The sequence below is a fragment of the Zosterops lateralis genome, assembly GCF_965231275.1.
Source record: "Zosterops lateralis genome assembly, chromosome: 3".
NCBI classification, from domain to species: domain Eukaryota; kingdom Metazoa; phylum Chordata; class Aves; order Passeriformes; family Zosteropidae; genus Zosterops; species Zosterops lateralis.
Window position 1 is genome coordinate 18,325,830 of NC_139764.1, and position 20,742 is coordinate 18,346,571.

At 36.5% G+C, this 20,742-nt stretch overlaps 1 protein-coding gene across 1 annotated transcript in view; it reads right to left on the reverse strand.

Annotated features, from left to right (window-relative positions):
- USH2A (usherin) overlaps positions 1–20,742 on the reverse strand; it is a gene marked incomplete at its 5' end in the record, with an annotated part of 372,289 nt that overhangs the window by 268,123 nt on the left and 83,424 nt on the right. The window contains 2 exons of the mRNA XM_083856830.1: positions 9,382–9,612; positions 19,391–19,535. Coding sequence (XP_083712956.1) covers positions 9,382–9,612; positions 19,391–19,535 — 376 coding nt within the window. The remainder of the gene's footprint in view (positions 1–9,381; positions 9,613–19,390; positions 19,536–20,742) is intronic.

A 20,742-nucleotide genomic window follows, 5' to 3' on the forward strand; every position in this document is an offset into this window, starting at 1 on the left:
ATGAAAATTTCCTGATCAAATTCACAATGCAATCATAATCAATGCATGACACATCACACACTTTAGTCAATACATAATTCAGTAGTTACATCTTCACCCTTTAAAAACAATATGGGAAGGAATTTGTATCTCAAAAGCAGAAATAATTTAAAGCCTCAGTATTAGTCAAACACAATGTCTGAAGTCATTGGACTAAATAACCCATTATAGAAATGACCTAAATAAGGGCTAGACATGTACCAGAAAGCATTAATTTCATTTCAGGTATCTCTCCAGTGAATACAATGGTAATTGTCTCTTTCTTGCAACCTTGTTAAAAACTCTCCACAGAATCAGAAGGAAAGTTCTGGCCCAATGTTAAGCAGAAGAAGTGAATTAGTCAGCAACAATGATTAAACATTCTCTTCACCCTCATCTTCACCAATACAAAAATCAAGGTTGATGCTTACCATCACTAAAGGGAGAATTTGTATGCGAACTATTAGAGGAGCTTGGTCTCTACAAGTTGATGAGACCTGACAATATCCACTTGAGGGTGTTCCAAGAGCTTGTTAACACGGCTGCAAGGTCAACCCCCAGAGTCTTTTGGAAGCTGTGGAGATCAAGGGAAATTCCAGAAGACTGGAGGAAGGTTAATGTCACTCCCATTCCATGAGAAGGGCTTAAAGAATGACTCAGGAAATTATAAGTCCATTACTCCTACTTTAGTCCCTGGCAAAGATATGGAATGAACCTTCCTGGGAGCTGCCACAAGCCAGCTGAAGAACAGTTGGGAAAAGTCAGCACAGACTCACTAAGGGCAAATCGTGAATGACCAACCTGACTGCATTCTACAACTCCTAGTAACTTCTTCAGTGGATATGGGGCAAGCAGTGAACATTGTCTACCTCAATTTCACCAAGGCTTTCTATTTGCCACTGCCTACTTCTAGAGAACCTGATGTGTGATGGTCCAGACAAGTGCTCTAGGCTGTCAGAAAGCACCAAGAGGAGGGTGGTATTTAGCTGCTTTTCAAGCTGGCAACTTGTCACAAGAGGAGTCACTCAGAGACCAATACTGAGCCTAAATGATCTGAATGATGGGATGAAGGGTACCCTGATGAGATGTGATGATGACACCAAATTGAGTGGAACTGAACATTTTGGAAGGGAAAGCCACCATGCAGGAAGACATGGATGGACTGAAAGAATAGGCTAACAAGAACCTTATAAATTTCAATGAAGACAAATATAACATCTTACACCTGGGAAAGCAGAAAACAGCATAGGCTGGTATCTACCCAGCTGGGGAACAGCTCTGTGGAAAAGGACCTGGGCATCTTGGGGACAACCAGCTCAATACGAGTGGAGAGTGCGGTGCTGTGGCAAACAAAGCCAAGAGGATGCTGGATTGCCTCAACAAGGAAGAGCAGCAGAGATTAAGCCATTATCCCACTCTACTCAGTGCTTGTCAAGCCACACCTGGAACAGTGTGTTCAGTTTTAGTTTCCACTATGCAAAAAAGATGTGGCTAGGCTGGAGAGAGTCCAGAGAAGAGCCACAAGATAACAAAGGATTGGGTAGCCTGTCAAATTAGGAAAGACAGAAAATTCAGCCTTGAGAAAAGGAGGATCGAGAGACCTTATCACCATGTTCCAATATTTAAAGGGTGGCTACAAGGAAGATGGAGAGTCCCTTTTTACAAAGAGTCTTTTACCTGGAAAGGCAGGGAGTAATGAGTCCAAGTTACTCCTCAGGAGAGTCCCACTGGACACAAGACAAAAAATTTCACAATGAGCCAGCCATTGGAATAATGGAATAATTGGAATCCACCACTCCATTTCCAGGGAGTGGTGGATTCCCCAGTTCTGAACACTTAAGATTCAGCTGCAGAGTACTGGGCCATCATATCTAGATTATGCTTTTGCCAAGAAAGGCTGGACCAAAAGATCTTTTTCTTTTTGCTGATTGTTTCTCATTAAATCCCTCTCTGAAAAAGTACTTTGGGTTATAAGTTTGTTATACCAGCACGTAAGAATCTCACAAAAATCTTATAAAGTACTGAAGTACTGGTACCCACAATTGTTCTAGCAAATGAAAACCATTAGAAATAGACACTTTTCTTTCACAAATCTCTGCACCATCAGATATTTGAGTTTGAGAATTTCCAGAAGCAATTATACATACACTCAAAAAGGTGACCATTCACTGAACTATTCTTTTCCATGTTCAAACCTGCTTCAAATTCTTTCTTTGATCTGTACTATTTGCTTTAACTGAAGTGAAATCAGCCTCCATGTAACACAGAGTACATGGATCTCCAGCATGCAAAGCTTTCAAGAGATGCTTCGTACCTTCCGTTCTCTCTCTCTTTTTTTTTTTGTTTGTTTTGTTTTTGTTTCTTTGTTTGTTTTGGTTTTTGTTTTTTTTTTTGTTTGTTTTTAATTAAATAAACATCATGCCTTTGTGCAGTTTCTATCTTACGGCTTTTTCCTTTCATTTGCTATTTTCAGCAATTTTTATTTCCTAAATCTCCCTCAACAAGTCCCTCCATTTTGCACCTTTTCTTAGCTGCATACAACCATAAAAGAAATCCCAGAAGATGCCATGCCTGAAGCAAAACAGCACTTCCATAACTGTTTCTTCTGCTAATTCTTAGGCTTGACACCTGCAGAGAGAATGCCTACTACATTCCAAAACAGTGAATCATGTTTGCCCAAAATTAGTGAAAGCCCAACCAGAATTGTGACAAAAGGGGAAGAATTGCTCTTTTAAAAAGTACAGTCATCTTGCATGTTTGTGATAATCAAATGACCCAATTCTGTAACTGATTTTTTGCATAGACAGATGAAACTATGATCTGGTGTAGGAAAGGGTCTTTCCACTGGCAGGTTGATACAATAATAGGAAACCTCCTGCTTTTACAACTTCCATTGTACAACACTACTCTGTTCTCCAAAAGTTACCATGCACAAGCAGAAAAAAAATGGTTTTAACTGTGCAGTGCAGAATGCACTGGCAAAAATCCACTTTGGCACTAAAGCCAAGAAGAAAAGAAATACATACTGCCCTTGTATGCCCAAAGCTTGTTCTGCATAGTTTATCTGTTAAAGTACAAGAAGTAAATATGAAAAACAATACACAAGGTGAGATGCTTTTTTTTCTTCTTCTTTTCTGTAGTGGCTACAATTGAAGAAAAAAAAAAAAAGAAGGAAGAGAAAGGAGCTACTTCATACCGATAGAAAGTATGTCGGTGCCTAAAAAACCAGCTCATCTTAGTGAAAATATTACCCCGTAACACTGGCAAGGTCAGCATCAGCTTGGCTTATTTGTTGCCCAAGTCCCTGTTGTGCATGTTCAAAAATGTTTTAAGTTGTTTTGTTCATAAAGCAGCAGAGTTCACTTTGTTGTGCTGGATCACTCCTTTTTCTCTATATGCAGCTCCTCTCTCACTCCCTATCTTTAGGCTTCTTGGGATTCAAAAGGAAAAAAGGAAGGAACGTGTTTTTCAAGATGAAGCTCTGAATTCATTTTAAGTACTAAGATAAAATTCTACCTAAAATCTCTGTGCAAACAGTTCTCAGGCAGAAAAAAGGATGGTTCTCTTTCTTACTGAAGCCAGCCACTTGACGGTGATATAGAAGATCTTTATCTTTCTTTCACAGAAGATGAAGATGTGGGTTCAAATAATTCTTTTGTGAAGACAAGAGGAGAAAATATAAGAAGTTGGCATAGAAATTAAAAGCATTTCTAAGGACAAGTCCTGTGGCAACAACCTAGACAGAAAGGACACAACAAAATGTGAGTTCTCTGACAGCTTTTTAGTGTATGATTTAATATAAAACTCTGAAAAATGATTGGCAATATTAAAAGTTCCCTGACAAAAAATATGTTCTTCAAGTCTGCAAAATAAAAGTGCTCCCTTTCTTTCACTCAGACTATTAGAAAGCTTGGAGTAAGAATTTCTTTTGTAATAGTTTCTCCCTCAGAAAATCTTGTTTACTTTCTTCAGTTCAATGTAATGAAATAAAAAGGCTGATTCTTCAAAAGCTATGAAAGGAAAAAATGCCAGCAGAGTGACAAAGAATACATAAAGCCAGACTAAGCAAAAAGGTCAGATTTCTCTCCTCCTCTTCCTTTCTCTCCATCTTTTTGGTATAAGGCTGAAGCAAACAAATTTAACTGCCTTTGCTCTAAAGTTGTGTCTATAGATTAGGGAATCCTTGCCATCAGCCTGGAGAAATAGATGGACCACAGGTGGAATATAAAAGTGAGTAAAAAACTGGCTAAACAGCAGGACTCAAAGGCTTGTGACAAGTGCCACAAAGCCCAGTGGGCGGCACTTACAACAAACTGGTACTGGGACCAATTCTGTTCAACATTTCTATTCAATAAAATGGATCCCAGGCGATGGGATGGAGTGTAGTGTCAAAAAGTTTGGAGGCAATTAAAAAAATAAAATGAAGATCTGCAGTGGATGCACTGCAACACAGAGAAACCTTAGCAGGCGAGAGAAATAGGCTGTCAGAAACCTTGTGAAATTCAGCAGAGGCAAATGCAAATCCTACAGTGCAGTTTTGGGTACTCTGGTATTTAAAAAAAAAAAAAGTACTTGCAGGCTGGAAAAAATCCAGTGGCACCAAGATAGTCAGAGGGCCAATGCACATGACATTGAACAAGAAGCTGAGACAATACGCTTTGTTTAGTCTAAAGATGGAAAGATGGAGGAAATGACTGCCTTCTTCAATTACCTCCCCAAAGGATCTAAAGAAGATGAAGCCATACTTTTTTGGACCTCTACAGTGACAAAAAAAAAGGCAATGGACACGAGCTCATATGCAGAAAATTTTGTATAGCTATAAGGAAAAAAAGTAAACAAAAAGATGGGTCAAACTGGAAACTGAAACATTATTTGGAAACATACTTAGCTACATATGGAGAGAAAACTCAAGTAGACAAAGGCCTAAAGAGGTCTAGCTGGGCTCAATATGAGCAGGAAGACAAGATGATATCTCTTCAACACTAAATTATTAAATTATTCTGAATTAGTGATTAAAATTAACTTCTAACCATCTCAATTTGTTGTACAAAGAAATGCTGGAAAATATCTAAAGAAGAAAAATAAAAGCAAAACTTGTTCAACCCACACAACCTTCTCTCTACACAGAAAATTGTCAATCAGAAAAAAAAAAGGCATCTCTTTCCTACTAAAAGTTATTTGGTGAAATGAACATCTTTCCCAGTTTCATTGGGTTAGTCTGAGTTTATAATAGGATATATGTTTGGAAAACATTCTTAGAGGTCACAGAAACAATCCACTTACTCCAAAGCAGAATCAATTTTACCCAGGTTATTCCTGACAAATGCTCATCCAACTGTTCTTTAAAATCTGCAGTGTCAGAGCTTTCATTTCTTTCTCACAATAATGAATTTGTTTGCTCAACTAGCTTGAATCTTTTAGAAAAAAAAACCACAATCTACCTTGCTTTTAAGCTTATTATGAGTGCCTTGCTGCTTTACTCACAGTAAACACAAAAAGTTCATTCTCTTATTTTAAACTACGTATTTTTAAATATTTTAACACCATTATCATGTGTCCTTTTAGTCTTCATTTTTCTAAACTACACCATTTTCTTTGACCTCTCCCCTTACATCATTTTAGGACCTCTAATCCTGTTCATTTTCTTAGTGTTTAGTCATGCATCCCATAAAGTTCTGTTGGGATGCTGGGAAAGGCCTGTTTATTTGGCTCCACAAACTGACAAAAATATCTGCCCCTTTGACTAACTATCCAGTGTTTGCTCAAGATCCTGTGGAGTGGAATTTGTTTCAAATTACTGCAAAGAGAGTTCATTGAGATGAAGAGCTATGGGGAGATCTGACACAGAATGACCACAGCCATTCTTAGCACTTCTGCCCAGAACAAATGTAAACGATGCCTGTGCAGTGTTCCATGGCAAACTCACTAAGAAACATCATTACTGGAAAGATTCTACGCTCTGAGAAATGTCTGTGTATCTGAGCCAGAATCTGGCAGTAAAAACACTAGCACAGATATAAATATTTTTTTTAAGTACACATTTTTAAGACCACTTTACAACACTAAAAACGTCACTGTAAAAAAAAGATCTCCTTGTAATGCTTAATATTTTAACATCTTACCTCATACAGTTATTTTCTAATTATTACAGAGCCAAATACGCATCATGTAGAGGTTAGCAAAGATTACCTAGTCCAAGCAAGGCATACTTCTTTTTAAGTGTATTATCCTGTTTCAGAAAGGTTGGAATCAAAGCAAGGCCAAACACAAAACTTTCTTCAGAGCAGACTGCATTGTGATCAATATTACATGAATAATTTTCTTTTAAAACAAGTAGCATCCAAGAGGAATGACATTTGAACTCCAAGCTTGCCTGTTCTACACCCTGTATAAAATAGATATTCTTTCTCTTGATGAGAAGAGAACCAGAAAGGCAAACACAACAGTGGTACTGCATCATTCTTACTCCAGACTCACAGCCACAGCACACAGGCTGGACCCATAAAAGCAAACCACACAAAATAAATAATTTATAAAATTATTCTAGCCAGTTCTAGAGCTCCTTTTGAGTATAAAGTCCCACATTAAGTAGAATCTGAACTTCAGCTCCTCATACATTAAATCAGACCACTTTGTTGTCTCACGGGGAAGATATGAAGATAATCACCTAAATACCTCAATTTTCAGTGATGGGAGATGGATAAGTTGCTTAGCTAAAATAAATGCTGTTGTATCCAAGAACTTCAAGGAATGCAAGTAAGTACTAAAAATCAAGTCTTCATCATTTGGGAAATTATATCATAAAATTCTTCACATTTTGAAGAGGGGAAAAGTTGTACATGGACAGTTCCAGCAGAAAAAAAAAAGTCTTTTTACTTAATTTCTTCTCATCTAATGTGTACTCAGAACACATCTCCCTGTGCAGCTGGAGGCTTTGTTACAGACAGGACACTGCTTAATGTAGCCAGTGTTTATTGAATAACCCTTTTTTTTTTTTTTTAAAGATGATTTTGGAAAATTTCCCAGAAAATACATCTGCCCCTATTACCTGCACCTTGGACTGTAAGACCAGCTATGGAGGTAGTGAGGACAACTGCATTTATTAGCAATGAATATACTGATCAATCTTTTTCTGAATTAACAGTGGGAGATCCCAGACACACCAAGAAGTATCTGTCTGCTGACTGACACATACAAGCTGGCACACTTTTGTGTCAAAAATGTACACAGCTGCATGCACACTAAAGCTGTTCCATCCATAAAGCACAATTGCCAACTGCTTGTCTTCAGAAATGGGTAATAAGAGAGGGTCTCAACAACAAAACAACTGCAGAGTGCAGTTAAAGAATATTTTTCATCCCCTTAAGTGTCTGTCTTTGTAAACTCTCCTGGATTTGCTATCATTTTCCCCTCCATCATGTTTTAGAAGAAGAACAGATGACCTACTTAGAAAAACCCAGATTTATATTTCTCAAAATCTTTATTGAGTTGCCAAACCCGAACTACACATTTTTAGGTACCAAACGTAGACTGATTTAATCTGATTGTCAGTCATTACTAGCAGATGTCCAGACAAATCGCTTAGTATGGTTTAGTTCTAAGTTGTCTCCAAATACTCTGACTAATAGCTGGTAGAACAGAAAGAACACGATCCAAAGCAATGATAAATTATATTTATCCATACAGGGTTATCAGCCATCAGCTGCCAATATGAAGGGAGCTTTATTTTAACATCTCCCAACCTGCCTGTCCAAACTCTCTCAAATCATCTCAGCCATCACAATAAACTTTACTCAAGACATCAGTCTCAGCTTATGGAGCAGAACTAAACCCCAGAGTGAATTGAAACTTGGGTAGATTGGTGTTGGGCTTGCTTGGTTACAAATAGTCACAACTGACAGCAGAAGAAACATATCAAAGGGTATTTTTCTAAATATACAGTAAACCATGCAAACTGATGTCAGGAAAACCATTGGGCAATTTGGATGAGGAAAGGAGTCCAACAGCTGTTCCTACAGATTCCCACACAGAGACAGGTTGTGCCAGTCAACACAGTGTCAATATTTAACAAACACATTATCACTTTTTATTATTATTTATCCATCAAGTAAGCACCTAGCTAGAAAAAAAAAGTGACATCATCTTCACTTCGTCTTTTTTTTTTTTCAGTCAGATTCACTGAGTGATCATAGAGAGGAAGAAGCTGCTTCTGTTTTAAACAAAACCTGAATTTGTACATACACACTTGCAAGTACCAAGTGCTCAAAACAGGCTTGCCAGAATTACCTGGGGTGACCCTGAAGACAAGGAATGTCAGCTGAGGGCTCTTCAAAGCTCCAGTGTTCTTATTTGTGTCACAGTGCTCCACAGGTTTTGCAGCCCTTCTCTCTTAGCAAACAAGGCTTTGTACCACGTTAAGCTGTGTCACTGCCACTGGTGTGGCCCCAGTACCATCAGTGTGCTAGTTAATGCCTGCTCTTACAGTTACCTAGATTCCTTCTGGATTTCCCCTTCCTGCTGTCATTCTCATAACCTGAAAGAAATATACACACGCACACATCTTTCATACACTTTTTTTTTTTAAGTCTTCAGCTGTGCTGTTTTTTTTTTCTTTTAAACACTCATACTTCATGCATGCAAATGCAAGATTTCACTTACAGATGGCTACAACATCTCAAACATGCAATCAGGTTCATTTTTGCAAAAAAAAAAAAAAAATACTGTCTATATCTTCACTTTATCCCAGAAGTCAAGACATCAGCAAATGATGAGAATCAGAAATAGGACATAGGTCTGCTTCAATCTGAAAACCTCCTGGTTCCAAAGTAAAGTAACTAATCAAGGGAAAAGAGAGAACACTCAAAGGCCCAGAAACAGCCAGGACCAGAATTATGTCAGAGTGGCAGGCTTTTTCCTTTCCTTAACAAAACAAACAGGATCACAACACAAATACTCTGCACCTCGAAGACAGAGCTTTTTGAGAACTTATGCAGCCCCAGAAATCCTCAGAAAGGTACCAAATAAAACACAACTTAGCACTCACAGCAAATTAATTAAAAAGTTTTTATCCCAGGAGAATAAATAGAATATATTTACAATTCAGAAACAAGTCAAATATGCAGCAACATTCACTGTCATGTACATCTCTCTGCCCAAACATGAGGTAATAAAAATCCACATGCCCAATGATGTCCACAGGCTTTTTAAGTGAGAATCAAAACAGCCCATACATCACAAATCATTACATTACTTTAATAAATTAGAATCTACCTAACATAAAAGTTTTATAGAACATGATGCCAAATGGTAAAACAAATGCAGAGTACAATTTGTACATTTTCTAAGTAATTTAAACTCATTTACCTGTAAAGTAGGTATTGGTGGGGAGAGTGGAACTTGCAAATCTGTAATACCCATTTCCTGGGAAACGGACCCCTTTTGTAACTTCTATATTCATTGTAGCTAAAGATGAATCCATCCTTTCCACCTGGTATATGGGAGAAGGCCCATTAAGATCTTCAGGCTCATTCCAAATTATCCTTACTGTTGTGCTGTTTATTCCTTCCACAAGAGGAGCACTAAGTTTTCTTGGAGCTATGGATAAAAAAAGTTATCTAGGTGTCATTGTCCACAAAATTTGGGGAATTAATTATTGCACATACCATAATCTTTGCAAAACATCCTGTTTCATTTTCTGATCTTAAAAAGAAACACAGGTATCCACAGAAGTTTAATTAGGAGAGAAAAAAAATTCAAAAAATATTCTTAATCATTATGAGAAACTTACTTTCAGTTGCACAAGAAATACTTTGTTTCTTCAGGCTTTAGATAAATGTCTCTATAATTATATCTAAATATTTTTGTTCATAATCTTTGAGAATATTAATCAACATCTTCATAAAGAGTATATTTGAATTCCCTCCTTCCCTCATTGGCCTCTCATGCCAAACTCCCTGTTAGTGTGTATCTGTATGACTTTCACAAGTGGATTTGAGAAAAAAACCAAAGGAGAATTTGACCAGTTATCCATTTTTTTACATCTCGGAACGGTAAATAACAACAGGGGTCTCTTGTCACTGGACTTCTCCTCAGCAAGAGGAGCAGAACAGCTCTCTGTCCGGAGTCCTGCAGGTGCATTTGGTTGTCCTCATGATGTGACACCAAACAGCAGCTTGTGTTCAGATAATTACTCACTTCAAGAAAATGACCCTCTCTAATTTTTCTCCAATTCTGGTGCACACCAGGTCTCCCAACAAGACTGTTTCCACAAAAGTAGCAGTATAGGATAGTTTTACGTTATAGGATGATCCTCCTACTGTTAAACCCAATATTTCAATATTCTTTTAAACACTCTGACAGCATTGACTACTCCATAGCTGAGTTATTAACAAAACTTATTCCATTTTTTAATATAATAATGTACAGTAAGCCACTGGAGGGCAGCATGACCTGTTTGGATAATGACATGATGGTCCTACAGGTGGAAAGAAATGGACCACCAGTGAAACAACAGAAGACATTATCTGGAGAAGTATGAGAACACTTTGCTATGTACAGAATCTATATACATCTTATCTTGCTTTCCCCGATAATGAGAAGGATTTAAGAGGAATTCCATTTGTGTCCAGGAAGCAAAACACAATGACAACAAGTAAAAATTACTTGTTCCCATAATGACATAGTAAAGAGCAATAAATGCCTTTCAAAAATAATAAAACCTGAATTAAAATATGGGCCATCAAAATCTGACACATTACTTCACAGCCCAGCATTGTCCATAGCATGAGTTCTTTAGAGAAGAAGAGATTGCTTCATTTTAAATGAATTAATAACATCCTTTTAAACATTCCTGCATTTCCAAGATCATTAACATATTTTTCATTTTTCCTATTCGCCAGTAGTAGATTACTTCATTCTTTTTTCTTTTTCTTTGTCCCCCATACCCCATAACTTGATAGATATTCTTCTTGGAGAAAGCAGGGAGTGGGGGAACTGGGAAACTGCCAAAGGCACTATGTGCTGTAAATTCCTGCTTAGGTATCATTTATGACTTCACAATCTAATTAGTATCTCACGCGATGGTAGAAATTTACAATGTCAAAATTGAAGTAATGCAGTGTGAGGTCATAAGCTCCCCTGCATAAGTAGGGCACAGCACTAATGAATTGTGGTATTAATGCACAAGTTTAAATAGAAAACATGGCTTAACAATCAAAACTTCACCTCTGAGGGAACCAGCCTACGTCAGCATTTTAAATGCGAACTGAAGAGGTTGAGCCCTCCAGTTCAGATTACTGATGGCAAAACAGAAATACTAAAATTCATTATTTTTAAAATGCATACAGTTGACTAGCACTCATGACAATAACTACATATTCCTTTAAAGTCTAGTATTAATAAACGGCAGTTACTTGGACCATAATTATGGCATCTCTGATACCCAAACCTGAAGCTTTTATGGGGCTTATGCAATTAACTACTTAAATGCATCGTAACACTTGCTTCTCTGACAGGGAAGTATTGATTTTTTAATCATTTTCAAGTCTCCTCTAGCACAAATAAATGTACTACAGTTACAGTTAATGCACTGTGTACACGCATTAAACACTGGCATGACACAATTTATTATTTTGTGATATATGGAACACAAGACTACCCTTTCAGAAAGTAACATCCTTGCTATAGCACTAGTATTTAAACTACAGTCTCCTTGATGCTTGAGAATTCTTGTGCATCAAGACAGAAGCACACCGTACAGAATAGCTTACAAAAGTATTTAAAAACCAAAAATAACAAAAAATACCCCAACTGCACACAAAAACAGGTGGTCTTGAAATAAATCTGTAGCACTAGCCCAGCAGGGTACTAAATGCTGAAATTAAAAATATTCAACACTAAAAGATACAGTATATATTTTCCTAAAGGTGTCACTGTGGTACCTGTAGCTACTTTCTGAAAGATGAATTGAGTATAATTTTACCTATTTAATTTTTTTTAGTCACGTTCTTTTATAACACATCTGTCAAAAAAATGAGCATACTGCATTTTAGTGGATTCAAAGTCACATTTTTGTGTATTTTAATTACGTAGGTTTAATGTCTTGCTATATAATACATATTTAATATATTATAAGGCTAAACCAGTATTTAAAAGCCCATGATTGCTGCATTCCATTGTGTAGCAGAGGGCATAGAAAAGACCAATTAAGACAGATGGTCCATACAGCTTACGTTGAAGTCATATATCTAAATATAGATGTTGCTACACAGGTCATTACAAATAAGCCTTTCCCATGTGTTTATGCACACACATGTACACAAAAACGAAGTTGGTAAGTAAAGAGCAGTTAATTTTGTTTTGTTTGAAATAATATCATTTTAGTTTTAGGCTCGAAGACAGATGCCAGCATTTCGCTCTGAACAGATGGTAATTCCATCTAATAGTGCATCTCTGTATTAGTAAGGTCTGTTGTGTATACAAACAGTAATAAACACTAGGTAAGGATCAAAATAAATTTTAATTGTTGACATTAAATTCTGGCAGCCATGGTTCTAAGGATACAATACTCCTTTCTCAAGTCTGTCAGGTTTACTAATACAACTGCTAAAGCTTTTCCATACTTTGCCAGATTCTTGTCCCAGGAATAACATATTTACACTGTGGCTAAATTTTACAGGCTTACATATGTTTGAGTAACTTCTGCTCAGCTTACTGTAGGAAGGTATTCGTGTACTCTTCCACCAAAACTTTCAAGTAGACACTAAATGGTTCAGGAAGGTAACAGCAATGAAAAGTATACAGTTTTTAACTGTTGTTAAGTTGAATCCTAAATGCATACGTACAAAATAAAAGAGAAAAATGCCAATTTTGAGGACAAAAAGTTACAGAAAATATATTTTTCTTTTCATATTGGAGTTTACCTTGCAGGTAAAATTGCACACCTCACTATGGGTCATGCATTTCATTTTTGATTCCAGTAATTACTCCAGAGAACCCCGAGTTTGCCATTGCATTTCAGGTACATTCTCTTTTTCTGCACTTCACAATGGTATCAGTCATTTCCGAAGTAAATGAGTCAAGTAATAATACCTATATCTTCTGACAATATTTTGAGTTTTAAGAGACTCTTTAAAGTCCATTTTGGACTCCTTCCCATAAAAAGGAATAAAACCCACCCACAATGGACATCAAAAGAAAATTTAGTAACATGGATATGTTGCAATCAGGTTTTTAAAATTGATGTAATCCACAGTATTTTTTAAAAAATCATGAAAAATATATTGCTTCCACCATATGGGACAACCAACGACTCACCAACCGATTTAAGATGCAGCATATTGAGCTGACCATATGTTACAGTGCTGTTGAATGGCTGAGTGATTCATGCCCGTCACATTCTAGTATATCAATTAAAGCTCCTTGAAGTCTGCATGATTTGTGTCTCTGTTATTAAACCCTGCTAATTCATCCCACTTACACATCTGTTATAAATCTCTAGGAGTGCTGCATGATTCATGGCAATCTGTGAGCATGGTACAGCAAATTCTTCTCCTTATAATTAACAGTAAATTGTTTTACTGCCATGCAATGAATTTTTCAGTTATATTGCAAATGAACTCCTAAATGCACGGTTCTTTCCTAAGAACTGACTTATATTATTAGGCAATTAAAAAGTATTGCTTTGAACCAAAAGCTTTTAATCAAGAGGAATGCAACTTAAACACTGCTTAAAAATGTTGCAAATTTGACAGAGGAAAAAGAACAAACTTGAGCTGTTTTGAGCTATTTTATGACATAATATGTGGTTGGTAGGGGAGAAGAAACAAATAATTTTTAATTCCCTACTGATTCCCCGAAACTCAAAGAGCAGTTTAACTACAGCTTGAACACTTGGCAAGACAAGTTTGAGCAGATTCTATTTATCTCAGAAGTTACTTAAGTCATCTGTCATTATGAAATTTCTCAGATTACTTTACACTTTTCTAATTGTAAAACAGCGTCTTTATTCTTGGAATAAATAATTGGATAATTAGCCAAGCTGAATCATCAGAGGATTCCAGTGCTGCTCAAGTGTTCTTGTCAAAGGTGAAGCAAATTCATTTCAGCTTTGCCTCTGTAGCTTTCTGAAGAGGCTTTGATTTTTTTTCCTGCTACATTCTTGGCAGCAGCCTCAAATTCATGAGTCCATACATCAAGTCAGTAGTTTAACAACAAATGAAATTAAATTCAAAGAAGGGAAACTAATTGAAGGACAGCAACAAAAGTGTTTGGTAATGTGCTTTTTAATATGGCATGCCACATTTGCATGATAATTTTTCCTTTTTAGCATGGAGCAGAAAGTGACTAGCTTAATGAGGGATTATTCAAGACAGGAATGAACAAAATGCATTCATAACTAAGAACAAAGATTGTATTATGAAACGGAAACAGGCAACTGCCGAGAAGTAACTGGATGATTGGTTTATGCATTATGAATAAAAAGGTAGAAAAATATTTATATTAGTATTCACTAATGACTATATATACAAGATTGTTGTAATTAAAATTATAAATTAACATATTAAGAGTGCTTGTTTAATCACTTTGGGTCCTATTCACAATGAAGAGACTTACGTACATGCATGCAAAACAATCTGTGTTTCCAGGCCAGCAGCAAATGGCCCTCATATTTCTCTTCTGTAACAAAGGAAACTATACATTTCTTACTACCTGTTTAATGGGTATTGGTGATTTTAAAATTGAGGCATCGCCTTTTGTAGAAAAGCCATCTATGACAGACATAAACAAATGAGGCTTTTGAAAAGGGTCTGCAGTGCACCTTATTCATGAATGGAAACAATGGAAAAAAATGGACAAATTACTCAGATTAAAAGGGTAATCAAAAAGAAAATAACAAGGATGTAAGACAGCCCAGAATTACCCCAGCAAACCCAGAGGCAACTCCAAAGCCCCAAATACAACTGGTTGAGAAGTCTGCCAAGAGGCCAGATGCAGCTGGTGCTGGAGGAATATCTCCTACAAATTAGCTTCTGAACCCTGTAATTGCCATCAAAAGCAAAAGATCAGAAATACAATGTGCTGGGGTAAATGGCAGCAATCACAAAGCAAATACTTTGCTATGCCTTAAAAAGTGCTTTTTAAACTAATTTTTAAAAAAATTAAGGGCAAAGGAAAGGCAAACTTAATTATAAGAAATAAGCTTAGTCACACAGCAGCTAATGAAACATAGCTGTATAGATTGTTTAAGGCAACCTTTGACTATATGATTTGAGATCAGTAGTGTAAGCAATTGTACTGGTCCAAGCATTCACATGGCTAATTTCATCCTGCTGAAATGACAGAAACTGATAGGAATAAAATGGCATTTCTCTGCCTCACCGAAAAATTTTGAAAACAGGCATGTTTTGTATTGGTAATTCATAATTTCATGTAGATGTGTTGTCACAAAAAGAAGCTTTCAAAAGACCAGATCTCTCACTGCTACCAGCTAGTTCAGTTCTATAGGTACCAGTTCAGAATCCTACATGAGAAAAAAACATGCAAGAAAAAGTGTTTTTGAAATTTAAAAAAAAAAAAAATTGTCTAAGACCTAGTAAAAACAACAGTTTTTTGAGAACACCATTCTCAAAAAAAAAAAAAAAAATAGGAATTTAAACATGGCAGAGCCAGAGAGAAAAAAAAGTAAAATTTTGCTCTATGTATTGAAAAAATGTATAATTACTGTTCAATGTGCAGATCCACTTCATCTTGAGAAAGCACAGACAAAAACAAAGCTTAAATTGGATTTCAAATTTTCAAATAAAGTATCAGCAATGAACTTTTGCCTCATCTATCAGGCAAGGATTTCAGTAGCATGCACACAACATTGTGGTGCATATAGTTATCTCAAATACCACAAGGATTCTGGAAGATGCAGCACCTTAATTTAGCATTAAAAAGTATGAAACACTTCTTAATTAATTGCATATTTAAAAGTCTGCTATTTAGGTACTTGTATCTGAGCAGACGAAATTGACGTCCTCTTTCTGTCCAGTCACCTTCTCTTTGAGTAACAGGGTTGGGTAATTCTCTTTGATTACCTACCTATGCTTGTTTTGATCTTTCCTTTCAGTACTGTATTTACACTAACACTGATTTTCCAATACTTTTATCATTCTTGGAGCATCAGGCATAACTGTTCTTTTATTTAGCTTACCCTCCTAGCTTCATATGCATTTGTAACACTCAGCCTTTTTATAAAGTAACTCCAGTCTTAGCAATTTTATTTTGTTTTCTCACACTTTCTCCTCCCATTCTTCTGATTTGTCTTCTTTATTACCATTTACAAACATCGTGGGTGTATGTATTGGTGAGGAGGAGTGATTTTGCCAGTCTGACAGACACAAGGACATATGGTCAATTTGAGTTTTCTTTCACTCTACTCCTGCAAAACTACACATGAGATATTCGCAGTACAAATGCCTATATTGAACCAAGTCAGAATGAATCCACTCATTAAGTTTGCTTCTGGATTTTAATCATAGTCCAAGAGACTTCTCACTGAAAAATCAGCAGACTCTTCCTGATGCTTCTGCTCCCTTGGGTGGTATTCTTTTTTTGTCTTTTCAATCTTATGTCAAAACCCCTTACACTTCTCTTCCTCAACAATTTTGTTTCTAGTGATTTCACACCCTTGTTTCTGCCTTCATTTTCCTTTTCTGTCTTACAATGTATTAAGGAAAAAAGAAACACCAAAAGAACCCTACAAGTTTTTAAAGAAAAATATTAGGTTTTAAAGAGTATCTTTTTTATAACTAGACTTCAAATTACCCTAATGAACCTGAACAAAGCTTAAAAATTACTTGAGACTTCTAGTGGCAAATTTTAGAAGTCATTGGCAATTTCAAAAAATATGTCCCTTGCTAATACAAATCTGTTGGACATGCCAAATCACAGCAATCAAGATACCCATTGATTAAACAGTCCATGTGATAAACCTGTATACTCCATATATAAAAGGGGACTGACATGGTTTTCCATTCTCATTCTCCTCCTCCTCCTCCTGAGGATCAGAGGAAGAGAATTAGACTAATTTAGTATAACCTCCAGGCCAACTTGAAACACAATTCAAAGCTCCTGGATTGTGTTACGATACAATGGGATCATCATCCTGGAACACATTTCAGTCAAGACTTCCTCCAAAAAGCTGCCTTTGCCAGGGCATGGAGGGGGTCTGGCATCCAGCCAGGAAAGCTGTCTGTTTGCCAGAGAGACATTCCTCCATAAAAAATAACACCCCAACAGTCCTAGAAAGACAATTTTAATTTCATTTTTCACTTTTCAATGACAAAAAAAGAAAGGATAGAAATGGGCTAAGACTTGATTATGTATTTTTACAAGTGCCAGGAATTGGTTTTCCAAACTTTGTTTCAAGTTTTAACTCCCTCTGATTGTCATCACATAAGTAGTGCTTCTTTTAAATTGTCTTTGGAAACAGTTTTACAGAACCTCACAGAATGAAACATGCACACACATACACAAAAAGAAAAAAAATAAAAACCAAACTTCATACAAAACAAACAAACAAACCCACACACAAAAAAACCCTGCATGGATAAGATGAAACAAATATCTCCAGGAACAGAAAACGTGACTTGTGGAAGACAAACTTGCAAGCAAAATGTGAGTTTTTCATTTTTCAGTTTGCCAAAATTTAAGACATTGCAATAACGTGCTGTAAAAACATAAAAGGAACACAATACAGCACTGATTCTTTTCTTGCAAGGCTTACAGCAGTAAGTAGGAAAAGGCATCACTGCAAAACAGCTAATAAATGGGGACATGCCTGCTATGCTATTTTGTATTCTCCTGTCTTCTCTAATGTGATAGGTCTCTGAGTATTAACACAACCAGGGAGGAGATGGTCATAAACAAGCTGTCAAGCATAACTAAGCTATTCTTCCTGAATCTTTTAATAAATGTATAAATGCAAAGTTGGATCATTTGTAGTAATAAGATGTGCTGTTTAGGCAATATTTGTTTCCATGGTTATCAGCACAGACTGGAACACCGTTCCTTGTGGCTGTGTGGAATGGAAAAAGTCATACAAGTAGGAGGCTCTGTGGAAGTGGAGGCTCTCAGCCTTCCACTTGAAAAGAAATGGAAGGGCAATGAAATAAATAGACATGAAGAACTGAGGACAGACTAGACGCAATATCCCAACACCTTAAAATTAACTTCAGCATAAAATTTCAGATTTTTTTTTATGTGAGATGAAATTACATGAGAGAGGTAATTACAAAGATCACCATCACAACATCTGTATGACAACACCATTAATTGCTTAATGGCTTTAGTTCTGATTGTTTAACATTTTTATTTAAGCATTTTAGCTAATATTGTGAAATTAATTAACATGTTTTACATGCCTATACAAAGGGAAACCACAATGTTAAGTGTTCAGCTCTCTTCAGATGACCACCAGTATGTCAAATAGCATGGGTTGAGTTTGTATTTACAGTATTAAAGAACATACTGACTACCTCATGCCAGGAATATGGAGATTGTAAAGCCCAAATTCCTAATAATTTCTCTCTTAAAACCCTCTTCAACCCCTAATGTCCAAGAAGTGAGTTTATGCCAGTTCTTTCTTCAAAGTAAATATAGGCTTTCTCCATCTCTGTTTTGGACTTAGGTGTATTTTCCCCTATATTTGTAGATAGTACCTTTGAAATCCATGCCAATGCTACTGATATTAGCTTAAAGACTGAAAATGTATTAAGGTGCACAGGAACACATACACAGTTTCCTTAGCATTGTTCCCATAGATATGTACATACATATCTACAAACCAAATCTCAAATCTTGAGGGCTAAATTTTCAAAAAAGCAGAAGCAAAGACTATGTTGCTTCTCATTTAGACACACAAATGCACTATGTACTTATGTTACTCTTAGAGCCATGCAACTGCTCCTGCATGTGCTAAGCAAGGCATTGGCACAGCTGGAGCATTTTACATTTCTTGTTATACAAACACACACTGAAAATCCTCAATAACAAATTAACAACTTCTTAGCATCATAAATGAATGAGTGGATGAAGCCACATTTATGTATCTTCAGCATTTAAACAAACAAACAAAACCCATACATATCATAATTTGCAACTGAGAGAGCAGTACACAAATCCTACTGCAATAGCAGAGCACCTTAAACCTCCACTGATAACATTTTGGGTTTAATCAGTCAATACAAACAAATAATAATTAAGCAAGTCACTTTGTATTAATACAACACCTATCCCTGCCACTGTGCATCAAACTAGGACCATCATCATGGTATTCATTAGTAAACCATGTGTCAGCTTTGCACTTTGCTACAGATTGTTTCCTTACCAGCTGCCAAGGTTTGCCCCATGCCTGGCTCACTGGTTACACAACCAATTTGGTTGCAGACAGTAACAGTAAAGTTGTACGTCCTGTAAGGTTTTAATCCCATCGCTACATAGGAGAGCTCGTGAGCCTCGGCTATATGCAAAACCTGCAAAGCAAACAGATTGGAAGACAACAGTTGGTTAATAACATTTTCATTCCTGTCATTTGATGACATGTTCACTAATAAGAAACTTGTCTCTGAACTTGCAGATTCCTTCACTCAGATGTGAGAAAGCCTGAATAGACCAACTAAGGGAAAGGATGATTTTGGAGAGTCTGAACAAGCTGAGATTTAGGTGATAATACTTCCCATCACACTGTTTTATGAGGTAATAAGCCAGTTCCTGAGTGGATAAATGAGGAAACAAAGTTATTGCCTCATAAAACTGTGTGGTGGTGCAGTTATCACTACAAACAGCGCAGCTACAATTGAGATGACGAAAACGACACTATTAAGTTGTGAAATCTGACCACCATTGAAGGGGTGACATGATTAGCAGGCATTAGGAGGGAGGGCGATAACAAATACCTACAAACACTTGCATCTGCTTTACTTTAACATCACTATAAGCTATCAGTGGGAGGGGAACTGAATAAACTGTGGCATTTTAGATATTTTTGTTATCAGATTTTTTTTTGCGTGAAGCATCTTGCAAGCCAGAAACCAGAAGCAACTGTCATTTACGTATTGTTACAACAGCCCTGAAAACAGTAGTATCCCCAGTTGAGAAGCAAATAAACTGAGGTCAATCTGTGATAATATCAAAAGACAAAATCAGCTCTGAATGAGAAATACCATATGAGAGCACCAGACCCACTCCCACATTCTGATTATTATCAGAAGCTCATTCCTTTGCTTTCCGCTTACTACCAATGCCATGATGTTTGTTTACCAAACACAGTAATTCAAACATTACAACAGTATTTTAAAATCCCATATTTTGCGGCTTTTTAAATCTGTTTTTTCCAGTATTTTAGGTTTCCCCACTTCAAAAACTTACCCAGACAAGTACCTTCTTAAGGGAAATGTAGATACCTACAACATAATATGACTTTAGGCATATTAGCAAATATAGCAACAATACAGAAACAGTATATATAAATATCAAAGTAATTTAAATTTGGTTGCACAACCTCATCCCTCCTAATTTTGAATCACACCTGCTATTGAAAACAAGCCAGATCAGAAAGACAACTTAAAATGCAGTAGTAGTATTTAACATTACATCAAACCCATAGGTGGAAAAATTAGATCAGAGAATACACAACAAACCAGGGAAAAAAAATCATCACAACACCTCAGAGAACATCAG